This window comes from Myxine glutinosa, chromosome 3, assembly GCF_964187855.1.
Source record: "Myxine glutinosa chromosome 3, kmMyxGlut1.1, whole genome shotgun sequence".
In the NCBI taxonomy this organism is placed as follows: Eukaryota; Metazoa; Chordata; class Myxini; order Myxiniformes; family Myxinidae; genus Myxine; species Myxine glutinosa.
Genome location: NC_136263.1, coordinates 156,091,324 through 156,118,801, shown reverse-complemented (window position 1 = coordinate 156,118,801; position 27,478 = coordinate 156,091,324). Strand labels below are relative to the sequence as shown.

Here is a 27,478-nt window from a genome sequence, read left to right as displayed (position 1 = left end):
ATTCAATATTCCAGCTAATAAAGCACTCTGGTAGGCCTGCTAAAGTGCTGGAGCTCCATTATACATTCGAAACTTTGTCCTAATTATGACTTCTTATTCTCCTTTCATATAAAGCACATGGCTGTGAGCAGCATCATTTGCTGGGGGCACAGCTGTGCCATTGTTGCAGTGACCCTGTATGTTAGGGCAGAGATTTGGAATTTGTATGGAGAGCTGGCCATTACTTCCCTACACATTACCATGGCTGCATGGTCGGGACAGTTTGTAGCTCAATATATCTAATTGATGAACAAACTGTCTCACAGTGTAAGGAACACCAAGTAATGGCAGAAATAGTGGCATGCATTTTGTGTCACGTGCATTTCTTTATAATTGTTTGCATTGCTCATTCAAAAACATTTTAAGGAATTTTTACCATTGTAACTTGTGGACTGGACAAGAGCATTGTCAGGGAAAGATCCGTTTAACAACGTAAAGCAAACATTATATTTACTTTGCTTCACCCAGGTCTTTACACTAGGATAGATTGCTCGGATTACAATGTGACAATCTTGATGACAACACTGTCTGTCACTGATAATTGGTTTTTTAATATCTGGCGCTTAAAATTACTCAGGAAACATTTCCCTTTCATTGATGTAGAACAAAAGAAGACTTTATTATCCCGTCCGCTGCACAGGAGGAGACGAGGTTTTGCAATCACTTCTGTGTCTGTGTGTTTGTCCCTTCCGTAACTTTTTTACCATTTGAGCTATTGTCATTAAATTTTCACCAAAGCTTTATTATGATGATATGGAGAAGGCAAATTAATAATTTCGTCAAAAGGTCAAAGGTCAGCGCCACCTAAAATCATCAATTTTCATCCGATTGACCTGAAATTTGAATTTACCATTTGAGTTTTGTCATCAAATTTTCAACAAAATTTTATTATGATGATACAGAGAAGGCAAATTAATAATTTGGTCAAAAGGTTAAAGGTCAGCATCACAAACATGTGTGTGTGTGTGTGTGTGTGTGTGTGTGTGTGTGTGTGTGTGTGTGTGTGTGTGTGTGTGTGTGTGTGTGTATGTGTGTGTGTTTTGCATCTCCCACTTGATGGAACAGTGAGGCACAAATCATGTCTCATACAGCTGAAGCTGCATGATCTATGAGCAGCAATAAACGTCTGCCACACTAGCATATTGCCTCTACCTCACTGCCTATAAACCAGGATTTGGAATACAGTTGGGAATAAAAATAAAACCAAGAAACCGCTCTTCCGAACTGATAATAGTGACGGCATGATGTGACGGCATGCTGCACATGCACCAACATTGCCTCCAATGCCAGATAGCTTCTGTGCGCCAACTTAAATCTATTAGAAACTGAGATTTACAGGTCACAGACAAAGGATAATTGAGCCACCGACCATGGATGGCACACCACACAATCATTTATTTGTGACCATAATCCAGATATGGATATGACGCAATACAACTCTTGACTTGGCGAGACAGCAGAGGACAGATCGTGTCTCACAACAGTCAAAACTGCACAACACTGTGAGCAACAATGGTCGTCTGCCACCCAACGTGTGTGTGTATGTGTATATATATATACAGCATATGGATATTCACTGCATAAAAGGAATATGACTGTACAATATGTCAGAATTGATTTTTGCATGTTCTGCAATGGAAAGCCGTATCAACTTTAATTCACCATTGTACATTGCTTTAAACATTGCTAATTACAATTATCCATCATTCATAGAAGAATCACAAACAACCAATAAATTGTGCCAAGTACTGCTCCAGCAATCTGCTGACAATTTATAAAGACCAATCCGAGCATTTAGTGACATTACATCCATGACTCATGGATTTTACTTGTCAGGCCGAAAAAATGGAACGTACGGATTATTAAACTCCATTTTAATTACTTCTCCTACAAGGTCTCACAAAAAAAAAGAAAATGGTGCATTTCAAAGTAATGTTAATTTTCTGGCTTTATTTTATTAACACCTCAGACGTTTATTTATTCGCTTACAATTTGCCTGTCTTCATGTAAATTGCACACAGGGATTGTGAATGCAGATAAAAGATATTCTTTCCAACTGAGCTGACTTCAATTTAGCCATTATGGCCATTATTGTTTGATCTGCAATATTGCCAGCAGTGGTGATAAAAGGAATGTTGAAACACAAACAGCTTAGGGAATATGCTGTAATTGGGAAATTTAAGACAGGGGAAGTTTTAATCAATAAACACTTGCTGATGGGAATAAGAAGGTTATTAACAATATCTCCAAGATGACTTGGTGACAAATTCAGTGGTGTGAGGAGAATGATGGAGTGCATACATGAAGGATTAATAATTATTGTAAGTGCTGCACAATCAAACCTGTATATTAAGAGTTTAAGAATGAATGATTTATGGGGAGGCGAAAAGAGACTTTCAGGCCATAATCACACATATGTTTGCAATAATTGGTTGGAATATTTTTGCCTCTGTTTCCTTTTTTATGTGCGTTTCCCATTTTAAAAAAAGAAGATTTTTTCTTTCCCCCCGCTGTTATACACATGTTAACTTTGCTTGGTGTTGGCTTAGCGGTTAGGGTGGCGGCTTGGGATCCTAGGATCCTGTGTTCAAATCCTGGTTGATCGCTGAATTAACGCCAAGGGACGGGGAGTTGACTCAGCCTGTCATCCTTCCGTGGTCGGCAAATTGAGTACCAGTTCATTGGTACTTCCCTGTGTGTCGCAAAAGGCGACTAACAGGGTTGGTGGCAGGAAAGGCATCCGGCCATAAAACATTGCTTCAAAAAGGGGACTACGGTGCCCGAAAAAGGCCAATCCCTGCTCTGTGGGGAAAAATGGCCTCTAAAGGTGGTCTATGCACGTGTTAAATTTAGATTAATCTTCGGAAATTATTATCCCCTTCTTCCTTATTTTGCATCACCCTGTCTGTGTTTCATAAATCAATCAAAATACATTTTACAGATCGTCCTCATATTGTATAATCATCATTGGGCATGACCACAAGGTATGCTATCGATTCCCTGCCTTCTGGCAAATTAAAACACCGGATGGTTTGCTTTTGCCAACCCAGTAGCATTTTGATTTGAATTTGCGATGGACCTATTACAATATAGAAGTGCAGCTAGTAGAGCTATCCCAGAATCCTTTCTGGCCAATTCCAGCATGTCGTCATTGCTTTTTGTGTTAAATGTTGACCACCAAGATACTTGTGTAACTCCTTTCACTCATTCCTCGTTTTTCGCAGGCCACAGAGGTGAAGCTGCCATACCCACCATGGGCTTTGGGCCTGTTGACGTTCCTGATCGTCCTCGCTATTTTACCAGTTCCATTTGTCTTCTTGCTACGAGTATTTCAATTCCGTAAACCTCCTGCTGCTAGTCTCGCCAAAGTTTCTTTCCGCCGTGGTAAAATCCTCCAAGAGTTATCTCCCATGGAGGAAAGGGACGACACAAGTCTGATTCGCGGTCGTGGTTATCAGCCCACTCGACCACCTCCCATTAAGTCTGATCCCACAGCCACCGCAAGCCCAGGTGGTACACTCTCTCCTGATGTTGACGTGCCCCCTGGTGCTCCCTATGGCCTGGGCTTCAATCTTGGAGAAATTCTGGACGATTAGTGCAAGCTCTGGGACTATTCGAGTCAACGCCTTCCTTATTTCTCTTGTTCCATCGTTCAGACAATATGTCCAGTGGTGTTGTGAAATGTTATTTTATTTTTGCCTAATGTTTTCATTTCCTTTTATACACAGATGGCTAATATATAAGAAATGAACTACCATATTTATTGTCCTGTTGGAGAAATAATGGCCTTTTATTGCATTTGCCATCATCTACTACCAGTATTATTTACTGGATGGCAATATTTTGAGAGAAAAAAGCCGAAATAGAACACACAAAAAGCACACGGGTACACAAAACAATTGCAAACGGGTGTAAAAATGGAACACGGGTACACAGAATAAGTGTACGGGTACATAATCAAGCACATGGCCATGACCCTATTTCCAAGCCAAGCTATTTGTATTCAGCCTGTAAAATCTTTGCTGGATGGATGTTGTCATTAGATCCTGTTGGACATTACCACCAAAGTCTGAAAGAAAGGTCAGGTAATTCTGAAACAGGCCAGGTTATACAATTAGAGCAAAGAGAATGCTTGACGATACAAAACAAGTCGTTTTCTCTAAAGTGAAAGAAACTTTTTCCTCCAGACATTCGACTATAGTTGATCAGGAAGTCATTTGCCCAAATATAGTTGTGAAAAATGAAATTAATGATTGTTTCGTTGAAAGCATTAATTGTTGGATACTTATTGTAAACATTCAGGTAAAATTGTTTGGAAAGCACTTTGCTTATTGAAAGCACCAAGGGATGAAAGCACTTGATAGGTTCTGCCATTATTATCAATTTTTAATGTTTGGCTACATAATTACTGCTCACCTTTTGTACAGTAGAGGAAAGTCACATCCTTAATTTGTTTTTTATTCTTCATCATCGAAATAGCTAAGCATTTTTTTTTTTTTTACAATGGTCGTGCGCAATGTTTTACACTTTGACCGTGAGTTTAAAATCTTCTTTTGTGATTACCTGACCTGCAGTTATCATCGTTGATAATAGTGCGGTTTTCTAAGGTCGAAACGCCACCAAATTTATTGAAGTGACTGAAAACACCAAAGGCATGAATCAAATTCTATTTTGAACCGGTGAACTCATGAGAATAATCTGCGGTTCATTTTCATGCATTTCTAACCATACGATACAGAAGTTAACTATGGATTGAAGAATAATGAAGAACTAGTCTTACTCTTGAAAGTTAGTACCGACCTGTGTAAGTGTACAGGTGGAAAAATGGATGAAATGAACAGGAAGATTGAGGTATCTTAACTGCTATGGGAAGCAACAGGAAGCTAAGGTTTCCAGTATTAACCCTTCGTAGCAGCAAAAGAGCAAACCTCAATCAACGCGCACCCTGTTAGTATTTCATCCATATTTCTTCATCACTTTTCCGAGAGAGGATTTTAGTGTCTATTGCACCCATAACTTAATTTAAATGGTGATTTCATAACAGACTCAACATAAATAGTCTTGTTTATTGTTCCTTTTTTCTTCTAAAAGCCCCCAACCATAAGTTTACGCTCAATATTCGAGAATTCCCTTCCATTTCTATAAATTATGACTCAACGCTTCACACACCAGAACACTCGGCCGGTGTTATTTATCTCATCTCATTAATAGAAGATCTGAGAACTCCATGTATGAACATTATTCATTTCACAACTTCGATAAGCAAAGGGATCCATATGATTCACAAGGGAAATGATAATGTGAGTCCACATAGCTTGGTTATCACTCAAGGAAGCGCCTAATATGATTAAGCAGTCCCATTAAATAGTCCGTTACATCTCTCTGCTCTATAATTCTTTGGGCGAATATTTACCAGCACATTGACATTGAGCTCAAAAGGACACTGCAGACAAGGAGAACACGTTGGATATATTTTAGGGAGTCACACATATACATTAATCGTGGAAGTCACTCAATATGTCTACAACATATGCACAAACATTATATCAGATCTGAAATGGTTCAATCCATGGCATTCTATAATTTTATAGCTGCTTGACTGTATGATCTAAAAATGTCGTTTATTAACGGTGTAAATATGAAGGTTATCTCAGTTATAACTAGAACGGCACCTGGTAAAGTTCGTACCCCCACCACGAGTTTTGATGGGTGAGTATTTTACGTTTTATACCTTACTGTTTGGGATATGCATCTGGACCATTCGTCTATGTCAAACACCAAAATTGAATCGGCTTGTTCTTGTCACTTAACCAACTCATCCACCAAGTTTTGTCATAGTCCGTCCACTGATTTTTAAAAATATAATGCCATGTATCGTTTTTGGTCCTACCTCTCAATGTAAAACTTCAACGGCACTCAGTAGAGAGCATACCTCCACCTGTTGGCCATATCACTCAATGGTGAAGAATCACTTTAAAAATTCTACTAGCTGGATATTAAATTTTTTTAAATAATTCTCATATCCGAATCTATATTGAGATCTTCACCAAAATCTAATCTATTTGTCCTTGTCAGAAATTCAACCGGTCCACCAAGTTTGGTCCAAAGCCGTCCACAACCTTTTGAGATATCCTGCCATGTATCGTTTTTGGTCCGATCTCCCAATGGTGAAGAATCACTGAAATTTTTTAGTAGCCGGATCCGAATCTTCACCAAAAACTAATTATTTCGTCCTTGTCACATACGATTCATCTCTGCCAAATTTCTTCCGAATCCGTCCACAACGTTTTGAGATATTTTGTTCACAAACGGACAGACAAACAGACAAACAGACAGACATGGTTGAAAACATAACCTCCATCCACCTTTGATGGCGGAGGTAATTAAAAACTTCTTGTATCTGCATCGGGATCCAGATGTTCACCAGAATCGAAAGAATTTGTTCTTGTCACACCTAACCATACAAATCCATCCATAACTTTTTGAGATATACCACTCACAGACAGATAGACAAACAAACAGACAGACAGTGGTGAAAACATAAACTCCGTCCACCTTTGGTAGTGGACGTAACTGGAGTGAAGTCGATGGCATCAAATCGCAAATCCCCACATTTCCTACCAAAAGCAAAGTAAAACGATGGCAAAAACTTTCACCAAGAATGCCCCAAAATCAAATTTTTAGTTATAGTAATAAAATATTCTGCTTTGACCCCTGTGACCTTCAGTCCCCACCTCATGGGGCATGAACCAACGCGTTAAATCCCAAAAATCGTTAAATATTTCATCCGTTACCCAATGTTTATTGCTTATACAGTACAAAGTTTCATTAAAAACTGTTTTAAAATGTGCCTATAGTTGCATTTTTTGTATTTGACCTTTTGACCCCACCTCAGGGCCCCAGGGGGTGGGGCCAAACATGGTACTGCTCTTGAACATTCGTGCCATGTGGTGATCATAACTACCAAATTTGGTGAATTTCTGCACAACCGTTTAGGAGGAGCTAAAGCTTGGTGTTGGCTTAGCGGTTAGGGTGCCGGCTTGGGATCCTAGGATCCTGGGTTCGAATCCCGGTCGATCGCTGAATTAACACCAGGGGGGTTGACTCAGCCTGTCATCCTTCCAAAGTTGGCAAATTGAAGACCAGTTCACCAGTTCACAATTCCCTGTGTGTCGCAAAAGGCGACCAACAGGGTTGGCGGAAGGAAGGGCATCCGGCCATAAAACATTGCTTCAAAAAGGGGACCATGGTGCCCAAAAAAGGCCAACCCCCGCACTGCGGGGAAAAATGGCCTCTAAAAGTGGTTCGTTTAGGAGGAGATAGCATGATGGGCGGACAGAGCCGATTACAATATTCTTAGTTTTTTTTTTTAATCGTGGGGATAATTATTGTATATGATTAACAATGGAATACAATGAACCACTTGCCAGATAGTCTTGTAACAGGATAGTAAGCAAAAAAAGGCCCAATTTATCAGGTCTCTTAATCTCTGTTTCAAGGAAAGCTCAATTTATCCTTAAAACTGAATAATGCGTTGACCAGTTACTAATGATCGAAAACAAAACACGGCGATGCATTTCCCAACAGTGACAAAATTAAGTTCTTCTGAATAACAGTTTCTGAAACATTTAAAAGTCTCATTTAGTGCAATTCAGTCATGTTTTGCATGCTGTGTCTCTATGATTTTCAAAGCTTTAAAATTAACGAGTTGCAATCATGAGTTGCATCCCATCATGGCTTTTTCATTGCCGAGTGAAGAAAAATAATGCGCAAACCACCAGATTTGGTTTATGGATTTATGAGGATAATTTGTGGGGATTTTGAGTATACTCCTTCCAAGTCAATCATAACTACAAAGAACAATTTTTGGAAGAGACTACATGGATGCTCTGTACACAAAATTCCTTGCACATCATTTCAAACCTCTCTTTCTTTGTCTCTTCCATGACGATAACAATCATTTGAGGTAATTGGGCTAGGGTACAACCACATTATGTCCTCCCCACCCTGAATCCCAGGGCCTATGAATATTTTAAATGCCAAAACCCTTCCCATGCTATGCATCCCACCCATGCCCCCTTCCCTGTGTGCAATGTGAACAGATTTAAGACAAATCATCAGTGGACTCTTAAAATGCTACAGACTCTTTCTAGGACAGAGTTTTGGGCTTGTGGTGGAGCTGTATGACAAGTGAGGGTTAATAAACTATAGGTTGGGGAAAGGGAAGAGGTTGAGAAGAGGCCTACAGACAAAGCAGTACAAAGACTAAAAGGAAGAGCCTCGTGGGAGGATTTTGGGAAAGTGGAAAAGCAATTCTCATGATATTATAGTGAGCTATTATTTTGAAGAACTGGAAGCAAGAGCAAGAAAAGACATATTTAGGGACTCAATTCTTCAGAAAATAGAAAAGGGGACAAAGGATAGAAAGTGAGCAGAAAGTTTGAACTTGTGAACCGTAACAAGGAATGGGTTGTAGGATAAACGTGCACAACTTTTTAGAGCTGGGAAGTTGAAAAGGGCTGGAAGGGCCAATGCAGTTCAGTATCAGATGTAAAGCCATCAACTGTTTCTGAAGAGTTTGGAGCAAGCTCTCTGTACTTGCTTCCTTCTGAAAGACAAAAATTACTCTCAGTGCCTTCAATGCAACTGACTCAAAATATAAAATGAGAAGCAGAATCACCAGTCCACCATGGGGAGGCCTACTCGATGTTGCGCGGAATTAATACCTTGTATACAGTACTGAAGAGTTGAGCTTAGCAATGGAAGACTGAGCTCTGTGAAGCTTCACCAGGAATCACTTGACCTTGGAGATCATTGCAGACTGTAATGTCAAGGAGCTCTCAATACTCCTCCTCAGATGGTTCATCACAGAAATATATTGGAAGGTTATCCAAATGATCTGTTTGGAGACAGGGAAAAGTATGTACCACCAACGAACATCACATTCCAAGTGGTTGGCCAGTTATACAGTATAGGTTGAGGTTGTAAGACAAGGAAACAGCTACCACCTATCTGTTTCTATGATGTGAAATTGCCTGGCACAAAGTGGAATAATCTCCAAAGTGGAGCAGAGAATATTCCAAAGAGGACAATATCGTTTCAGAGATTGACTTGATAAGTTTACACCAGGTTATTGAGTAATGTGTGAGGTCAGAAAGATCAATTCTCAGGTCTACCTGCTGTTAGACTCTGTTTTAGCTAACAACATCCACACTACTCTGCATTTGGAAGTGAGCGCAAGTTGCCATTGGTTAGTTATTCTATCAAATGATGCACAATGCCTGTTTGCAATTGCCACACCGCATTCATGAATGTGCTCAGATGAGGACGTAGCGCAGGAAAGCCACAGGCAAGAGAGGCTAAACTGGGGAAGATGTAAGAATATATCTTCGATGAAAAAAATACCCTGCGCTATTGAGATGTAATAAGAAACATAGCAGAAATAGCCCCCCCAAAAAAGCTGACCACCTGTGTTAATGAAACACTCCACCTGCAAAGTAACAAGGCAACAATTCGGAGACACTTCCGCTACAGGAAAAAGCAATGAAGTGTAAATTGTATCATAGCGAATAACTTTTCAGCAAAAGAACAAATTATCACCTTTTTTACTTGATGTTTGATAAACTGATTTATGTGCAAATAGTGTAAGTATATAAACAAATTCATGATATATTGTTTCCTTTTATTACTTTTATCTCCCTCTCATTGCTCAAAGCACTGCGACAACTTGATGTAGGACACTCGATTGGGGGATATTATTTACAGCTGAACATATTTGAAACCACACTGAACTGAGTTTCTTCATATTCTTATAGATTATTTAACATCATATGTAGTATTTCAACTGGGCTATTTTATCATTATGCTCCACCAAATGCTCTGAAATTAGTTCCAGGCCATGGTTGCTTGCACCATACCCTTGTATTTCAGTGCCATGTGTTCCCTCTTCAAAACATCCCAAAATACTCATAGAAAATCATATTATGTTTGAAATGACACTTGATAAGAGAGATGAAGGAATTTATTTTGTGAGTGCACTGTAAAAAAATTTTTTTAACAAAGTATGCCTTGCAGAACCTGAAAGGATAAACAGCCTAATGGACATTTCTACGATAATATTGCTGTTTAAAGTTATAGGACGCACATCATAGAGCACAGCATGGCGTTTTCATTGCCAATACATGCCTTGATCATTATATTAAAACAGTTTAATTTTGCATTTAGGACCTGCAAATATATAGTAAGCATCATGTTGTGTTTGAACGAATAAAGTAGCAGTTCCTAGAAAGGTTAAAGAAATGTGCACCAATGCATAAATGCCTCCAAGTTTAGACTGGCTTTGCCAACCATTTCTAATTTCAGGAGTGAGGTGCAATCCATCAATATGTATGTATGTATGTTTGTGTACATGTGTGTATGTATGTACATGTATATGTGTGTATGTATGTATGTGTACATGTGTGTGTGTATGTATGTTTATGTATGTATGCATGTGTGTGTATGTGTATATATGTATGTATGTATGTGTGTGTATGTATGTGTATGCATATCTATTTGTGTGTATGTGTGTATGTATGTATGTATGTATAACATGTATAACATTAACACACTTCATCTTACAATTAATTTTGGCAATTTATATCGATGACTGGTCGAATACTTCTCAATTACGAAATAATCCCCAAAATTAGGCCTCCGATCAATTGGCCTGAATGTTCCCCCAAAACAGTTGAACCAGGTTGGAATTGTATTTGCGACACTAATCGAAGGCTGACTATTGTATTCTGAAAGAATAGCATGCAGATTGATCAGTTGGTATCGTGCTTGCCTTTGAGATATCTGGCCCTGGATTTGGTCTCCTGCCCAATTTATTTGTCTAAAACTGGCAATTTGGCGTCGATCCGGTGAAGACCTCACAATATCTCTCGAGAAGAGTGGGTAATTGTATGCCAGGAGCATGAAGAAATCCCATGGATCGATATTCAACAATGTATGCAAGTTAATCATAAATTTAGGTGGACAATAACTATATTAAGCTAATGCTAAAAATGGGGCTAGTGCTAAGTAATGAATCGTTACATTAACTTCAGGAATATGGATAAAGCTGGGCCCAATGGTCTTCTGTCTCCAAGTTTCCTTATTGCTCCTTAAAAATTATTTTCGATTTTTTTTTATTCATTGAAGATAAATATTATCGAGCAATGCCTCTTCTTGTTTTCCTATTAGTGTAAAACCTTTATACATGACTCAATATTATTCACATATGAGTAGTTTATTTTACTTGCCATTTATGATCTAAAATAATTCATTTGATTCGTAATACAGGAATGGATCTGTTTTCGGGAATGAGAGGTATACATGGGAATGAGAGGATCTGTTTTCAGAATTGGCAGGGTTTCCTACCCTCAATACACCTTCCTTCTCGTAAGAGTCAGTGATTAAACCACTTGCACTATTCCACATGTACAGACAAAAATCACAAGTAGTCTCCCCACACTCGCGGGGCGGCGTGTGGGAGATTTATTTAATGCCCATGACCTGACCGTGGACACCGCAAGCACGCGTTGTAAACTTTGGTGGAGTTTAGCCCAGCTGTTTCACCTATACACACAAACTTGCATGCACACACACACACACACACACACACACACACACACACACACATATATATATATATATATATATATATATATATATATATATATATATATATATATATATAATATATAATTATCTTATTTTAGTATGATATCCTCACAATATCTTCAACATTATCATTGACTGTGACATCATAATTAGTTTCCAAATGTAAAAATAAAATACCGTATACAAAATCAAATTGTATAGAAGAGGCAATATTTTTTCCCCCAAACATCCATGTTTCCCTATTCATCCTGGTAATGGTGCTAGCAATTAACTGACCATTAACTTATCAAAAAGTTTTTTGGGGGGTGGTGGGGGGTGGAGGGAGGGGTTATTGTTGAATCCTCAATGGAAAACTTGTTTTTCTCAATTTGAGTTTTATTTTCGAGTAATATTCTTGGAGTAAATTTCATGCTCAGATGACAAGCTATACCTTTTGTAGCAGGAAATTTCATTTCCTTCATTCAAAAGAGAGCACAAAGACCCACCAAGCCTCGATATCAAGGAGGTAATGTAATTTATCTTGTAAAAATTAGGTTCTACACCAATTTAATAATGTAAATTCTACTTGTGGAACACAGCAGCATTCTTTCAATATACTGTATAGTATTCCATATACTGTGGCTTAAGCATTGGCGAGTGATGGTAGTACGTTCCGTTGAGATCATTTTCAAAAAATAATTCAAGGCAATGTTTATATTTTATGTATACATATTGTTGTGCATCGCAGATGTTGTTAAATTGTGCAATAAAAAGAGTGACAATAGCACATCTGACTGTCTACTGTGTTCTCTAAAAGATTTATATTTTAATTACCTGCAGTTCTTTCATCATTTATTCAGCGCAGTGTTCTTTCAACACAATCGTTATATTAACTTGTCGTGCTGTTAAAAATAGAAATAAAACGTTTTGTGCTCTCTGTCTTTTTTTTCTCCCTCTTGTCTAACTCGCGCCCTCTATGGGTATCCACCTTTTCTTTGATCACGTCCCATCGCTTGGTGGCTCCCTCGTGTGGCTCAATGCAAAAGGATTCCAGCTGCGCAAACCAAATACGCTTGTTACAATGTGCAACCATGATGGCACACCCTTTTAAAGTGGCATTAAGATCCATATTGTATTATAATATGGATCAAACAAGTAAACGAAAAAAACATGTTTTCGGGCTACACACTTTAATTATTTTTTTAAAAGTTTTAAACCTTTTTTTTTGTTAATTTAAAAAAATTATTAAAAATTGATAGATGAAAATGTACCAGAAAAGAAGACCGTGGGCCAAATTTCAGCTCTGTAGGACGTATGGAACCTAGAAAACGAACGGCTTAAAGATTTGAAACGGGACAAACAAACAAAGTTCAGATGAAGTTAAATAAAAGTGTGTAAAAAATAGATGTGATAATCCTGCATCAAACAAAAAATCATTTAAAATAATTCATCCGTAGCTGTACATGATGTCAGCAGTGTCTTTGTTGTCAATATCAAAATGAAAGTGAATCTCATTCTGCAGATTTGGTGTTTATTTTTCCAAAGATTGTTGTGCAAGTTTTTTGTACCCACTAGAAACCATGATTATTTAGCCTATGTTACTGTTTAACTCTTGGTAATTTTAGCCAAGGATCATGTCGGCACTTTCAAATGGAAATAGATATCTGCGATCACAAAATGATCACCAGGGGTAAGGCTCCTCCCGTGCCCGCAATCCAATGATGGCAATATTCTTTTCAGACCGCCATTTGACCTTCACATTGAACTTTTCGGGTCAGAGTGTATGTAAATTAATCTACAATCTATCCATAAAACTCAACAACATGAAAATCGGAGGAACGTTATTCAAGTTGTGATCAAAAAGATGTTTTTTGTTAATTACGTCACAATCCAAAAGAGGTAGGTCAAGGAGAATGATAAAATATCAAGTGCACAACTTCAATGCGGGTACACTATTAGGATCCAAGAACATGATGGAAGGCCAAGTGGTCTTGAGATTGAGATTCTGCATTGGCAAAATCAAACAATGACAAAGAAGAATTGTGCTGCTGCGTCTTGATCCATTCAGTATACTAGTACTCGCTGTTCTATAGGCCTCGATTATGTATACAATTTTTTTTTAGAGAAATCTTACTGTTTTTACTTCTTTTTTTACATAGGGTGATCTCACAAACAACAGTCACAAATAACAAATTTAGTGTGTTAAATAAGGTGATGTAAAAGACGGTGCATCAACCATGCTAAACCAAAAAATAACTTCCGAACATTTTTTTCTACACGTTTAAAACCTTCATTTTATTTCATGGAATTATATACTTGAACGCTGTAGGACACAAATCCCATTCGTGGAACTTTCATAAACCTGCCGTTTAGCAGTACTTGGAAAAAATATTTATGCCGTCTCGTGGCCTGAGGGCAGAATAACTGAGAGCTTCAGAATTTAGACAAATATGGTGGCACTTAGCGTCATTTGTTTAGTGAAAAATTTGGAAAGACCGTTCCCATGTTGTTGTGTCGTAAAGTACTCCAAGAATGAAGAATTCCGTAAGGTCCAACAGTTTTATTCAATCCAACATCGGACGCACGTCCCGTTCCAATCCTCTCCATGCTTCGTCTTCTACCTGGAACTCCTTTTCCCATTGGCCACGCCCCCTCTAGCGTACCTTCCATGCACACCCAACATGTCCTTTTTCTAATATTTTACAGGGTAAGGTGTTATATGAACTGTCTAGTTTAGTACCGTCACAAAGGGACAAAGGTCAAAATAGTCAGGTTCACTATGTTAACAAATATAATTTCGTTCAAAATTTTGGGATTAGCAAACCTGTACATTTTTGGAATCATCAGACCATGGAGAATCCGAAAATCAATGTTGGCATTTGCACAGACACTTGCATGGCCGCCATTTTGGATTTTCAAAATGGCCGCCATAAAATACATATTTTGCGCGATCTCGGCTTCTAGTCAACCTAGAGACTTAATTAAATATGCTAATCCTATGTTTTCTGGGTCAAGGAATCCAATAAAGGCCTCAAAATAGTGCTCAGGATTATAGAAAAGCAACAAACAAAGGTAATTGAAAACCATTGTCTTTATATTTGTGATATAACTGTATTACATAATACATGATATTGCAAGTCCTTTGAAGTTATAGGTTGTTATAGGAAGTTATAGGTAGTATCAGATTGAACTATAAGTCCTATACACAGGATCTACTAGGTCTACACCGTTCAGGAATATGCTTTTACAGATCTTCATCACTGTCCTGAGTGTCATTTTCGCAAAGGTGTCTACGCAAATGTAAACATTAATTTTTGGATTCCTCATGCTCTGAGTATTCCAGAAATGTATAGTTTTGCTAATCTACCAAAATTTTGAACGAAAAAACATTGTGAACCTGATTATATGGACTGACTCGCTGCAGCCCAGTTACAAGAAGGGCTGAGCACTAATGCCTCTTATGACTTCGACTCATTCACTTCCAAAACCCTTTTACTAAATCTGGAGCCCAAAGCAACGAAGAGGAACACTTTGGTGCACAAGAGATAAATACTGCAATTATTGTAAACAATGCCAAAACCACTTTTTAAAGATCCCACAACGTCTTTCCAAAGAGTAACTGCTTCAGCAGAACGGACACTCTGTACAGAGGCTGGAAACATGAATGAAAAATTGTCTCGTCAAATAATAAATATGTAAACAAAACAAATCTCGGACAGCTTCTGTCTGATATATACATTAGAAATTGTGGTTCAATTGAATTCAAGAAGTATTCAATTTAAGCACAATTTCCTTGCACATCAATCAGTTGTTCAAACTTACACCCTGAGACAAATATTCAGCAAATGCCTAACTTCTTACGATATTCCAAAGCTGGAAATTGTCTTTAAATGTAATCATCGTTGGGTCGGTCTCGATCAGACATTTAAATGTAAACAAAACACAAACAATGAAATAAAACAAGGGGAGAGAGAGAAGGAAGAGAGGAAGGATAGAGGGGGAGAGGGAGAGAGGGGAGCGGAAGCGACGGGAGAGAGAGAGAGAGAGAAAGAAATGGGGGGTGGTGGAGGGGGGCGAAGAAAGAGAGAGGTGGGGGAGAGAGCGACGGGAGTGGGAGAGATGGGAGAGAGAGATAGGGTGTAGGAGAGGGTGCAAAAGAGAGAGGGGGGTAGAGAGAGATGGGAGATAAAGAAAGAGATGGGGGGGTGGGTGGGAGAGAGAGAGAGTGGGTGGGTTGATAAAATGGGGATGGGGGTGGGGCAGGGGAGGGGGAGAAGGGGTGGGGGAGAGAGACAGAGATAGGGTGTGGGAGGGGGTGCAAAAGAGAGAGATGAGAGTGGGAGAGTCAGAAGAGAGAGAAAGAGATGGGGTGTGGGAGGGGTTGCAAAAGAGAGAGAGATGGGAGTGGGAGAGTCAGAAGAGAGAGAAAGAGATGGGGTGTGGGAGGGGTTGCAAAAGAGAGAGATGGGAGTGGGAGAGTCAGAAGAGAGAGAAAGAGATAGGGTGTGGGAGGGAGTGCAAAAGAGAGAGATGGGAGTGGGAGAGTCAGAAGAGAGAGAAAGAGATAGGGTGTGGGAGGGAGTGCAAAAGAGAGAGATGGGTGTGGGAGGGAGTGCAAAAGAGAGAGACAGAGATAGGGTGTAGGAGGGGGTGCAAAAGAGAGAGATGGGAGTGGGAGAGTCAGAAGAGAGAGAAAGAGATGGGGTGTGGGAGGGGTTGCAAAAGAGAGAGATGGGAGTGGGAGAGTCAGAAGAAAGAGACAGAGATGGGGTGTGGGAGGGGTTGCAAAAGAGAGAGATGGGAGTGGGAGAGTCAGAAGAGAGAGACAGAGATAGGGTGTAGGAGGGGCTGCAAAAGAGAGAGATGGGAGTGGGAGAGTCAGAAGAGAGAGAAAGAGATGGGGTGTGGGAGGGGTTGCAAAAGAGAGAGATGGGAGTGGGAGAGTCAGAAGAGAGAGAAAGAGATGGGGTGTGGGAGGGGTTGCAAAAGAGAGAGATGGGAGTGGGAGAGTCAGAAGAGAGAGACAGAGATAGGGTGTAGGAGGGGGTGCAAAAGAGAGAGATGGGAGTGGGAGAGTCAGAAGAGAGAGAAAGAGATGGGGTGTTGGAGGAGGTGCAAAAGAACGAGAGGGTGCAGAGAGAGAGAGATGGGGGGTCGGTGGGAGAGAGAGATAAAGGGGATGGGGAGAGAGAATTGGGGTGGGGTTGAGAGGGAGAGAGAATGAGGGTGGGGGTGAGAGGGAGAGAGAGGGGGTGGGTGAGAGGGAGAGAGAGGGGGTGAGGGAGAGAGAGGGGGTGAGGGAGGGAGATAAGGGGTTGGAGAGAGAGAGAGAGAGAGAGGGTGGGAGAGAGAGGGGGTGAGGGAGTGAGATAAGGGGTTGGAGAGAGAGAGAGAGAGGGTGGGAGAGAGAGGGGGTGAGGGAGAGAGAGGGGTGGGTGAGAGGGAGAGAGAGGGGGTGAGGGAGAGAGAGGGGGTGAGGGAGAGAGAGGGGGTGAGGGAGGGAGATAAGGGGTTGGAGAGAGAGAGAGAGGGTGGGAGAGAGAGACTTTAACTTTTGAAATATTTTTATTACAAATATATATAAATATATTCCAGTCCGTGAAGACACCATTCAATACAAAGGCCAGAAAAAGAACAAGGAATCTCAAACAGTACAAGGAAAAAAAGAAAAACATGAAAACTATAAATCACATTAATACATTTTGAACAAGACTACAAAGATATCATTCATTCATTCTCACGCACCATGCAGATCCCATCAAAACAACAAATGCTCATAAACTCATCAATTCTTTTTTTTTCTTTCAGAAAAACAAAATTCAAGTTTGAGTCTTGCAGATATCAAGGCATTGAAAAAGAACACGTGACATTGCACTGTCCAATTGGCTTTCCCTTCAGTTTTCCTTTTCTCGATAAATAATTTACCATCTTCGCCTTGGCTGCTAAAAACAAAAACAACATATTATGAACTTGTTCCTTCATGTCATTGAAACCAAAAATAAATAATTGCAGAGAGAAAGTGATATTCATTTTTCCACACAGTAGTTAAGCCATTGAAATAAAGACACAAGCCTTGCATATTCAATATACGCACAAACAAATATTCTGAACAAGTGTAGAACGGGAAACACGAAGATATTGGCAAGAAACGATTTATTAATTGATTAGACGGGATGATCCAGTGTGTTCATCTCCACTGGAGATCACATCTCCTTTTGTAGTTGTTGTTGTTCTTGTATAGACCCGGATAGTCTCTCAAACAAGCCTGTGGCACGGAGACAGCAAATTGATCTCGCAGGAGCGACCCAGAGATCCCCCAGATCCAGGATGGTGTATCTCTGCGTTCAGAAAGTCAGGGCCATGACAGAGTTAGAGAGAGAGAAGAGACAAGAGGGAAAGGGCCGGTCCATGTGGACCGATCAGCGAATCTGGGCAGCGGGGAAGAATGGGGAAGATTTGGGCCCCGACTTGCTTTGGGTGGTACAAACACCACGAAGAGGCGTCCCTGATAGTTGTATAGTCCTTTTGCTTACCAGCTTACTGTACAATGATTTCCATGCAGGCTCAGATGGGAGTCCTTCTGGAATTAGCCCTTTCCACCTGGCCACTCCGAAGCCGAAGCGGTTAGGGTGCCGGCTTGGGATCCTAGTATCCTGGGTTCCAATCCCGGTCGATCGCTGAATTAACGCCAGGGGGCTTGACTCAGCCTGTCATCGTTCCGAGGTCGGCAAATTGAGTACCAGTTCACTGGTAATTCCCTGTGTGTCGCAAGAGGCGACGAACAGGGTTGTCGTCAGGAAGGGCATCCGGCCATAAAACATTGCTTCAAAAAGGGGACCACGGTGCCCGAAAAAGGCCAACCCCGCATTGCGGGGAAAAATTGCCTCTAAAGGTGGGCCACCTGGCCACTCCATTTAATTGTGAGTTCCCAAGCAGAACTGTAGTACATAATCTATACAGGTCTTTACTACTATATTTCTGACAAATAATCACCTCCGCCACCAAAGGTGGATATAGGTTATGTTTTCACCCCTGTCTGTCCGTTTGTCTGTCTGTCCGTTTGTGAACAAAATATCTCAAAAAGTGTGGATGGTTTCGGACGAAATTTGGCAGAGATGTAGCATATGTGACACAGATGAAATGATTAGATTTTGGTGAAGATCCGGATTCGGACTTTTTGAAGAGGGTGGGGGAGAGAGAGAAAGAAAGAAAGAGAAAGTTACTAGAATTATTTTTAGTGATTCTTCACCATTGGGAGGTAGGGCCAAAACCAACATATAGCAGGATATCTCAAAAAGTTATGGACGGATTTGGAGGAAACTTGTTGGAGAGGTTGTGTGTGTGACAAGGACGAATCGTTTCAATTTTGGTGAAGATCCAGAACCAGCTAGTATAATTTTTAAAGTGATTATTCAGCATTGAGTGATATGGCCAATCAGGCGGAGGTATGCTCTCCACTGAGTGCTGTTCTAGTTTGTCCTGCGCTAATTGGGGTAAGTCTCTGTGACTAAGCTGTACGATTAACCCAGGAAACCGCCAGTCATTTGATGCCACCAAAACTTCTTGGGTCCACGTTAGTCCAAGTTGAAAGCTTTTTTGTATTCTTTATTTAAGGACCCTACCGATTATCCTATTTGACCATATTCCCGTCGCATCCGCTATCTCCTGCACCGCCTTCCATCCCCAAGCAGAATCATGGCGGAGGTCCAACACTTTGATTATGCCTGCTGTAATAAAGTGTTGATAAAAGTCTCGGCTTCTTGTAATTGGGTTGCAAAATTGGGAAAATGTGGGTTGTAAAATAGGGAATGTTCAGCAAACATGTTTGTCGCATAAGTTTCCTGCTGGCGACGAACCGAAACCTTCTACCAGGAGTTCAGAAGACTGATTTTCCTGGAGTAAAAGTACATTAATTTGTTTATGTTCAAACAAACCTTTCATCTGAACCTGGTGGTTGTGACTTCACATTACTCGGTGGATATAATCCTTGAAGCATGGATCGGAAAGAACGTGAGGACTGTACAATGACTGAGCGCGAATTCACAGGGGTAGAAAGATCTCTGCACAGCCATCTTCCTGCCCAATCGGGTAACTGTGAATCCAAGCACTGTGAACAAAACTGAAAAGATGCTTCCCCAACCCGGCAATCAATGCAGTCGTAATCATTCCACCCGGTTGGCCCACACGTATTAATGTTGTGAAGCCAATTTGAAAAACGAACACAAACAAAACAAGAACGGCGCTCGGTAGAGCGCACACCTCCACCAGGCCGAACAGTTTCTACTTTGTCGAACTGACACCACTGATCACCACTGAGAGGCCTGATCCGCATTCAGACCTGAACAAAAATCTAATCGAATTGTTCGTGTCCCCTAACCAACTCGTCCACCAGGTTTAGTCAAAATTCGCCCATAACTTTTTGAGATATGCCTCAATGTATCGTTTTTGGCCCTATTTCCCAATGGTGAAGAATCACTTAAAAAAATTAAATAATTCTAGTATCCGAATCCATACTCAGATCTTCACCAAAATATAATCACTTCGTCCTTGTCACACACACAACTGGTCCACCAAGTTCTGTCCAAATCCGTCCATAACATTTTTGAGATATCCCTCAATGTATCGTTTTTGGCCCTATCTCCCAAAGGTGAAGAATCACTTAAAAAATTAAATAATTCTGGTATCCGAATCCATATTCAGATCTTCACCAAAATCTAATCATTTCGTCCTTGTCACATACCCAACCTCTCCGCCAAATCTCGTCCGAATCCGTCCTCAACTTTTTAAGATATCTTGTTCACAGACAGACAAACAAAGAGACAAAGAGACAAACAGACAGGGGTGAAAACATCACCTCCATCCACCTTTGGGGGCAGAGGTAAATATAATTTAAATGCAATAACATGTACATCCCACAGGCTAATGATGGATGAGCCTTCTGATGATCTGTCTCTCAAGCTTTACCTATAATCTCGGTAATATCCTATCCATCCTTACAAGCTTCGTTCAATAAAATTTTTGGTGGTTATCTCATCCCCTTCCTCTCAAAGGTGCATATAATGCAACTTAGCTCATGATATTTGAACTTGTAGAGCTAAAACGCCAGACTGCTTAGGTGTACTTTATCAGTAACTAGCAGAAGCACCCGGCGTTGCCGGGCGGGGGGGGTGAGGGGGGTAGGAGGGGAGGGAGGGAGGGGAAGGGGGAGGGAGGAGGGGAAGGGGAGGGGAGGGGGGAGGTGGGAAGGGGGAGGGAAGGGGAGAAGGGGAGGGGGAGGGGAGTTGGGCGGAGACGGGGGGGAGAGGAAAGTTGGGTGGGGAGGAGATAGGGGAGGGGAGGGAGAGAGGGGAGGAGGGAGGTGGGGTTTTAAGGGGAGGGAGGAGGGGAAGGGGAGGGGATGGGGGGAGGTGGTGAAGGGGGAGGGAGGGGGGAAGGGGAGGGGAGAGGGATACTTGTAGTATTCTTTTAAAAGGACTCCTGGTGTGAGGGAGGGGCAGAAAAGATGGATATGACAAAATGCAGAAGGACGTGATAAAGGAAGAGTATTGATTGGATCCAGGAACAGAGGTAAGGCAGATAGGATGCCAATTTTCTATCTGTCGTACAAAATTGCTTTTTAACTCAGTTTGTGGAAAAGCCCATGAGAGGCCTGGAAAAATTGCAGATGCAAGGATAGAGTTTGTAGAAAAGCCCATGAGGGGGAGTGCAGCGTTAGACCTCTCTTTATGTGATGATTCCAAATATGGTGGAGGAGGTGACGGTGGGATAACATCTGGGGACAAGTGACCACAACATAATAAGTACAACTCTGATGTTGAGATGTGAAGGTCTGGATAGAAGTGTAAGGCAGTTGAATTTTACTTGGGCCATCTTTGAGGGTATGAGAAATGATTTGTGAGCTTTAGATTGGGTAAAGTTAATGAGTGGGCAGTCAGCATCAGAGAAATGGGCAACCTTCAGAGAGCAAATGCATAGGGGGCAAGGTAGGTATATTCCAGTGAGGTGTAAAGGTAGTGGCAGAAAGTGATGAGGGAGGTTGAGCATGGAGGTATACAGTGTAATTAAGGATAAGCATAAGGTGTTCATTTAAGTACATATTTAGAGGATTGGAGTCCTCACGTCTGTATAGGAGGAAACAGACACTAGTTAATAAAATAGCTGGCAGGCCAAAAGGGAACATGAAAATAACATAGCCAAATATATTAAATATAACAGCATGGCAGCATGGCCCCAGCTCCCCTTCATTTAAGGCAAAACGGACCACTTTGTGTAACACATCCGTGGGGCACAGGCGACATGAAAAGCCGATGGGAAAACAGCCTGGGGCTGGGAAAACAATCCCATGGGAAAACAGCCTGGGGCTGAGAAAAAGTCAATGGGAAAACAGCCTGGGGCTGGGAAAAAGCCAATGGGAAAACAGCCTGGGGCTTGAAAAAAGCGAATGGGAAAACAGCCTTGAGTGGGAAAAAGCCAATGGGAAAACAGCCTGGGGCTGGGAAAAAGCCAATGGGAAAACAGCCTGGGGCTGGGAAAAAGCCAATGGGAAAACAGCCTGGGGCTGGGCAAAAGCTAATGGGAAAACAGCCTGGGGGTGGGAAAAAGCCAATGGGAAAACAGCCTGGGGCTGGAAAAAAAGCCAATGGGAAAACAGCCTGGGGCTGGGAAAAAGCCAATGGGAAAACAGCCTGGGGCTGGGAAAAAGCCAATGGGAAAACAGCCTGGGGCTGGGAAAAAGCCAATGGGAAAACAGCCTGGGGCTGGGAAAAAGCCAATGGGAAAACAGCCTGGGGCTGGGAAAAAGCGAATGGGAAAACAGCCTGGGGCTGGGAAAAAGCTAATGGGAAAACAGCCTGGGGCTCGGAAAAAAGCCAATGGGAAAACAGCCTGGGGCTGAGAAAAAGTCAATGGGAAAACAGCCTGGGGCTGGGAAAAAGCCAATGGGAAAACAGCCTGGGGCTTGAAAAAAGCGAATGGGAAAACAGCCTTGAGTGGGAAAAAGCCAATGGGAAAACAGCCTGGGGCTGGGAAAAAGCCAATGGGAAAACAGCCTGGGGCTGGGAAAAAGCCAATGGGAAAACAGCCTGGGGCTGGGAAAAAGCCAATGGGAAAACAGCCTGGGGCTGGGAAAAAGCCAATGGGAAAACAGCCTGGGGCTGGGAAAAAGCGAATGGGAAAACAGCCTGGGGCTGGGCAAAAGCTAATGGGAAAACAGCCTGGGGCTCGGAAAAAAGCCAATGGGAAAACAGCCTGGGGCTTGGAAAAAAAGCCAATGGCAAAACAGCCTGGGGCTTGAAAAAATCCCATGGAAAAACAGCCTGCGGCTTGGAAAAAAAGCCAATGGCAAAACAGCCTGGGGCTGGGAAAAAGCCAATGGGAAAACAGCCTGGGGCTTGAAAAAAATCCCAAGGGTATACAGCCTGGGGCTTGGAAAAAACAGCCTGGGGCTGGGAAAAAACAGCCTGGGGCTGGGAAAAAGACAGTGGTAAAACAGCCTGGGGCTGGGGAAAAGACAATGGGAAAACAGCCTGGGGCTGGGAAAAAGCCAATTGCAAAAGAGCCTGGGGCTTGAAAAAAATCCCATGGGAAAACAGCCTGCGGTAATGAAAAAAGCCAATGGGAAAACAGACTGGGGCTTGAAAAAAATCCCATGGCAAAACAGCCTGGGGCTGGGAAAAGCCAATGGAAAAACAGCCTGGGGCTTGAAATAAATCCCAACGTTATACAGCCTGGGGCTGAGAAAAAAACTGCCTGGGGCTGGGAAAAAATCCCATGGGGAAACAGCCTCGGGCTTGGAAATAAGTCAATGGGAAAACAGCCTGGGGCTGGGAAAAAAAGCCAATTGCAAAACAGCCTGGGGCTTGAAAAAAATCCAATGGGAAAACAGCCTGCGGCTTGGAAAAAAAAGCCAATGGCAAAAGAGCCTGGGGCTGGGAAAAACGCCAATGGGAAAACAGCCTGGGGCTTGAAAAAAATCCCAAGGGTATACAGCCTGGGGCTGGGAAAAAACTGCCTGGGGCTGGGAAAAAAACTGCCTGGGGCTGGGAAAAAGACAATGGTAAAACAGCCTGGGGCTGGGGAAAAGACAATGGGAAAACAGCCTGGGGCTGGGAAAAAGCCAATGGCAAAACAGCCTGGGGCTTGAAAAAAATCCCATGGGAAAACAGCCAGGGGCTGGGAAAAAGCCAATGGGAAAACAGCCTGGGGCTGGGAAAAAGCCAATGGGAAAACAGCCTGGGGCTGGGAAAAAGCCAATGGGAAAACAACCTGGGGGTGGGAAAAAGCCAATGGGAAAACAGCCTGGGGCTGGGAAAAAAGCCAATGGGAAAACAGCCTGTGGGTGGGAAAAAGCCAATGGGAAAACAGCCTGGGGCTGGGAAAAAGCCAATGGGAAAACAGCCTGGGGCTGGGAAAAAGCCAATGGGAAAACAGCCTGGGGCTGGGAAAAAGCCAATGGGAAAACAGCCTGGGGCTGGGAAAAAGCCAATGGGAAAACAGCCTGGGGCTGGGAAAAAGCGAATGGGAAAACAGCCTGGGGCTGGGAAAAAGCTAATGGGAAAACAGCCTGGGGCTCGGAAAAAAGCCAATGGGAAAACAGCCTGGGGCTGAGAAAAAGTCAATGGGAAAACAGCCTGGGGCTGGGAAAAAGCCAATGGGAAAACAGCCTGGGGCTTGAAAAAAGCGAATGGGAAAACAGCCTTGAGTGGGAAAAAGCCAATGGGAAAACAGCCTGGGGCTGGGAAAAAGCCAATGGGAAAACAGCCTGGGGCTGGGAAAAAGCCAATGGGAAAACAGCCTGGGGCTTGAAAAAAATCCCAAGGGTATACAGCCTAGGGCTTGGAAAAAACAGCCTGGGGCTGGGAAAAAACAGCCTGGGGCTGGGAAAAAGACAGTGGTAAAACAGCCTGGGGCTGGGGAAAAGACAATGGGAAAACAGCCTGGGGCTGGGAAAAAGCCAATTGCAAAAGAGCCTGGGGCTTGAAAAAAATCCCATGGGAAAACAGCCTACGGTAATGAAAAAAGCCAATGGGAAAACAGACTGGGGCTTGAAAAAAATCCCATGGCAAAACAGCCTGGGGCTGGGAAAAGCCAATGGAAAAACAGCCTGGGGCTTGAAATAAATCCCAACGTTATACAGCCTGGGGCTGAGAAAAAACTGCCTGGGGCTGGGAAAAAATCCCATGGGGAAACAGCCTCGGGCTTGGAAATAAGTCAATGGGAAAACAGCCTGGGGCTGGGAAAAAAAGCCAATTGCAAAACAGCCTGGGGCTTGAAAAAAATCCAATGGGAAAACAGCCTGCGGCTTGGAAAAAAAAGCCAATGGCAAAAGAGCCTGGGGCTGGGAAAAACGCCAATGGGAAAACAGCCTGGGGCTTGAAAAAAATCCCAAGGGTATACAGCCTGGGGCTGGGAAAAAACTGCCTGGGGCTGGGAAAAAAACTGCCTGGGGCTGGGAAAAAGACAATGGTAAAACAGCCTGGGGCTGGGGAAAAGACAATGGGAAAACAGCCTGGGGCTGGGAAAAAGCCAATGGCAAAACAGCCTGGGGCTTGAAAAAAATCCCATGGGAAAACAGCCAGGGGCTGGGAAAAAGCCAATGGGAAAACAGCCTGGGGCTGGGAAAAAGCCAATGGGAAAACAGCCTGGGGCTGGGAAAAAGCCAATGGGAAAACAACCTGGGGGTGGGAAAAAGCCAATGGGAAAACAGCCTGGGGCTGGGAAAAAAGCCAATGGGAAAACAGCCTGTGGGTGGGAAAAAGCCAATGGGAAAACAGCCGGGGGCTGGGAAAAAGCCAATGGGAAAACACCCTGGGGGTGGGAAAAGCCAATGGGAAAACAGCCTGTGGCTTGGAAAAAAGCCATTGGGAAAACAGCCTGGGGCTGGAAAAAAAACAGCCTGGGGCTGGGAAAAAGCCAATGGCAAAACAGCCTGGGGCTTGAAAAAAAATCCCATGGGAAAACAGCCAGGGGCTGGGAAAAAGCCAATGGGAAAACAGCCTGGGGCTGGGAAAAAAGCCAATGGGAAAACAGCCTGGGGCTGTGGAAAAGCCAATGGGAAAACAACCTGGGGCTGGGAAAAAGCCAATGGGAAAACAGCCTGGGGCTTGGAAAAAGCCAATGGGAAAACAGCCTGGGGCTGGGAAAAAGCCAATGGGAAAAAAACCTCAGGCTCAGAAAAAAGCCAATGGGAAAACAGCCTGGGGCTGGGAAAAAGCCAATGGGAAAACAGCCTGGGGCTGGGAAAAAACAGCCTGGGTCTGGGAAAAAACAGCCTGGGGCTGGGAAAAAGACAGTGGTAAAACAGCCTGGGGCTGGGGAAAAGACAATGGGAAAACAGCCTGGGGCTGGGAAAAAGCCAATGGCAAAACAGCCTGGGGCTTGAAAAAAATCCCATGGGAAAACAGTCAGGGGCTGGGAAAAAGCCAATGGGAAAACAGCCTGGGGCTGGGAAAAAAGCCAATGGGAAAACAGCCTGGGTCTGTGGAAAAGCCAATGGGAAAACAACCTGGGGCTGGGAAAAAGCCAATGGGAAAACAGCCTGGGGCTTGGAAAAAGCCAATGGGAAAACAGCCTGGGGCTGGGAAAAAGCCAATGGGAAAAAAACCTCGGGCTCAGAATAAAGCCAATTGGAAAACAGCCTGGGGCTGGGAAAAAGCCAATGGGAAAACAGCCTGGGGCTGGGAAAAAGTCAATGGGAAAACAACCTGGGGGTGGGAAAAAGCCAATGGGAAAACAGCTGGGGCTGGGAAAAAGCCAATGGGAAAACAGCCGGGGGCTGGGAAAAAGCCAATGGGAAAACAGCCTGGGGCTGGGAAAAAGCCAATGCGAAAACACCCTGGGGGTGGGAAAAGCCAATGGGAAAACAGCCTGGGGCTGGGAAAAAGCCAATGGGAAAACAGCCAGGGGCTGGGAAAAAGCCAATGGGAAAACAGCCTGGGGCTGGGAAAAAGCCAATGGGAAAACAGCCTGTGGCTTGGAAAAAAGCCATTGGGAAAACAGCCTGTGGGTGGGAAAAAGCCAATGGGAAAACAGCCAGGGGCTGGGAAAAAGCCAATGCGAAAACACCCTGGGGGTGGGAAAAGCCAATGGGAAAACAGCCTGGGGCTGGGAAAAAACAGGCTGGGGCTGGGAAAAAGCCAATGGCAAAACAGCCTGGGGCTGGGGAAAAGCCAATGGGAAAACAGCCTCGGGCTGGATAAAAGCCAATGGGAAAACAACCTGGGGCTCGGAAAAAAGCCAATGGGAAAACAGCCTGGTGCTGGGGAAAAGCCAATGGGAAAACAGCCTGGGCTGGGAAAAAGCCAATAGGAAAACAGCCTGGGGCTGGGAAAAAGCCAATGTGAAAACAGCCTGGGGCTGGGAAAAAGCCAATGGGAAAACAGCCTGGGGCTGGGAAAAAGCCAATGGGAAAACATCCTGGGGCTGGGAAAAAGCCAATGGGAAAACAGCCTGGGGCTGGAAAAAAAACAGCCTGTGGCTGAGAAAAAGCCAATGGCAAAACAGCCTGGGGCTGGGAAAAAGCCAATGGCAAAACAGCCTGGGGCTGGGAAAAAGCCAATGTGAAAACAGCCTGGGGCTGGGAAAAAGCCAATGGGAAAACAGCCTGGGGCTGGGAAAAAGCCAATGGGAAAACATCCTGGGGCTGGGAAAAAGCCAATGGGAAAACAGCCTGGGGCTGGAAAAAAAACAGCCTGTGGCTGAGAAAAAGCCAATGGCAAAACAGCCTGGGGCTGGAAAAAAACCAGCCTGGGGCTGGGAAAAAGCCAATGGGAAAACAGCCTGGGGCTGGGAAAAAGCCAATGGGAAAACAGCCTGG

General features: G+C 43.0%; 1 protein-coding gene across 1 annotated transcript in view; it reads left to right on the top strand.

Annotated features, from left to right (window-relative positions):
* LOC137424141 (sodium-dependent neutral amino acid transporter B(0)AT2-like) overlaps window positions 1–3,635 on the top strand; it is a 92,744-nt gene extending 89,109 nt beyond the window's left edge. The window contains 1 exon segment of the mRNA XM_068111607.2: window positions 3,264–3,635. Coding sequence (XP_067967708.2) covers window positions 3,264–3,635 — 372 coding nt within the window.
* The last annotated feature ends 23,843 nt before the right edge of the window (window positions 3,636–27,478 follow it).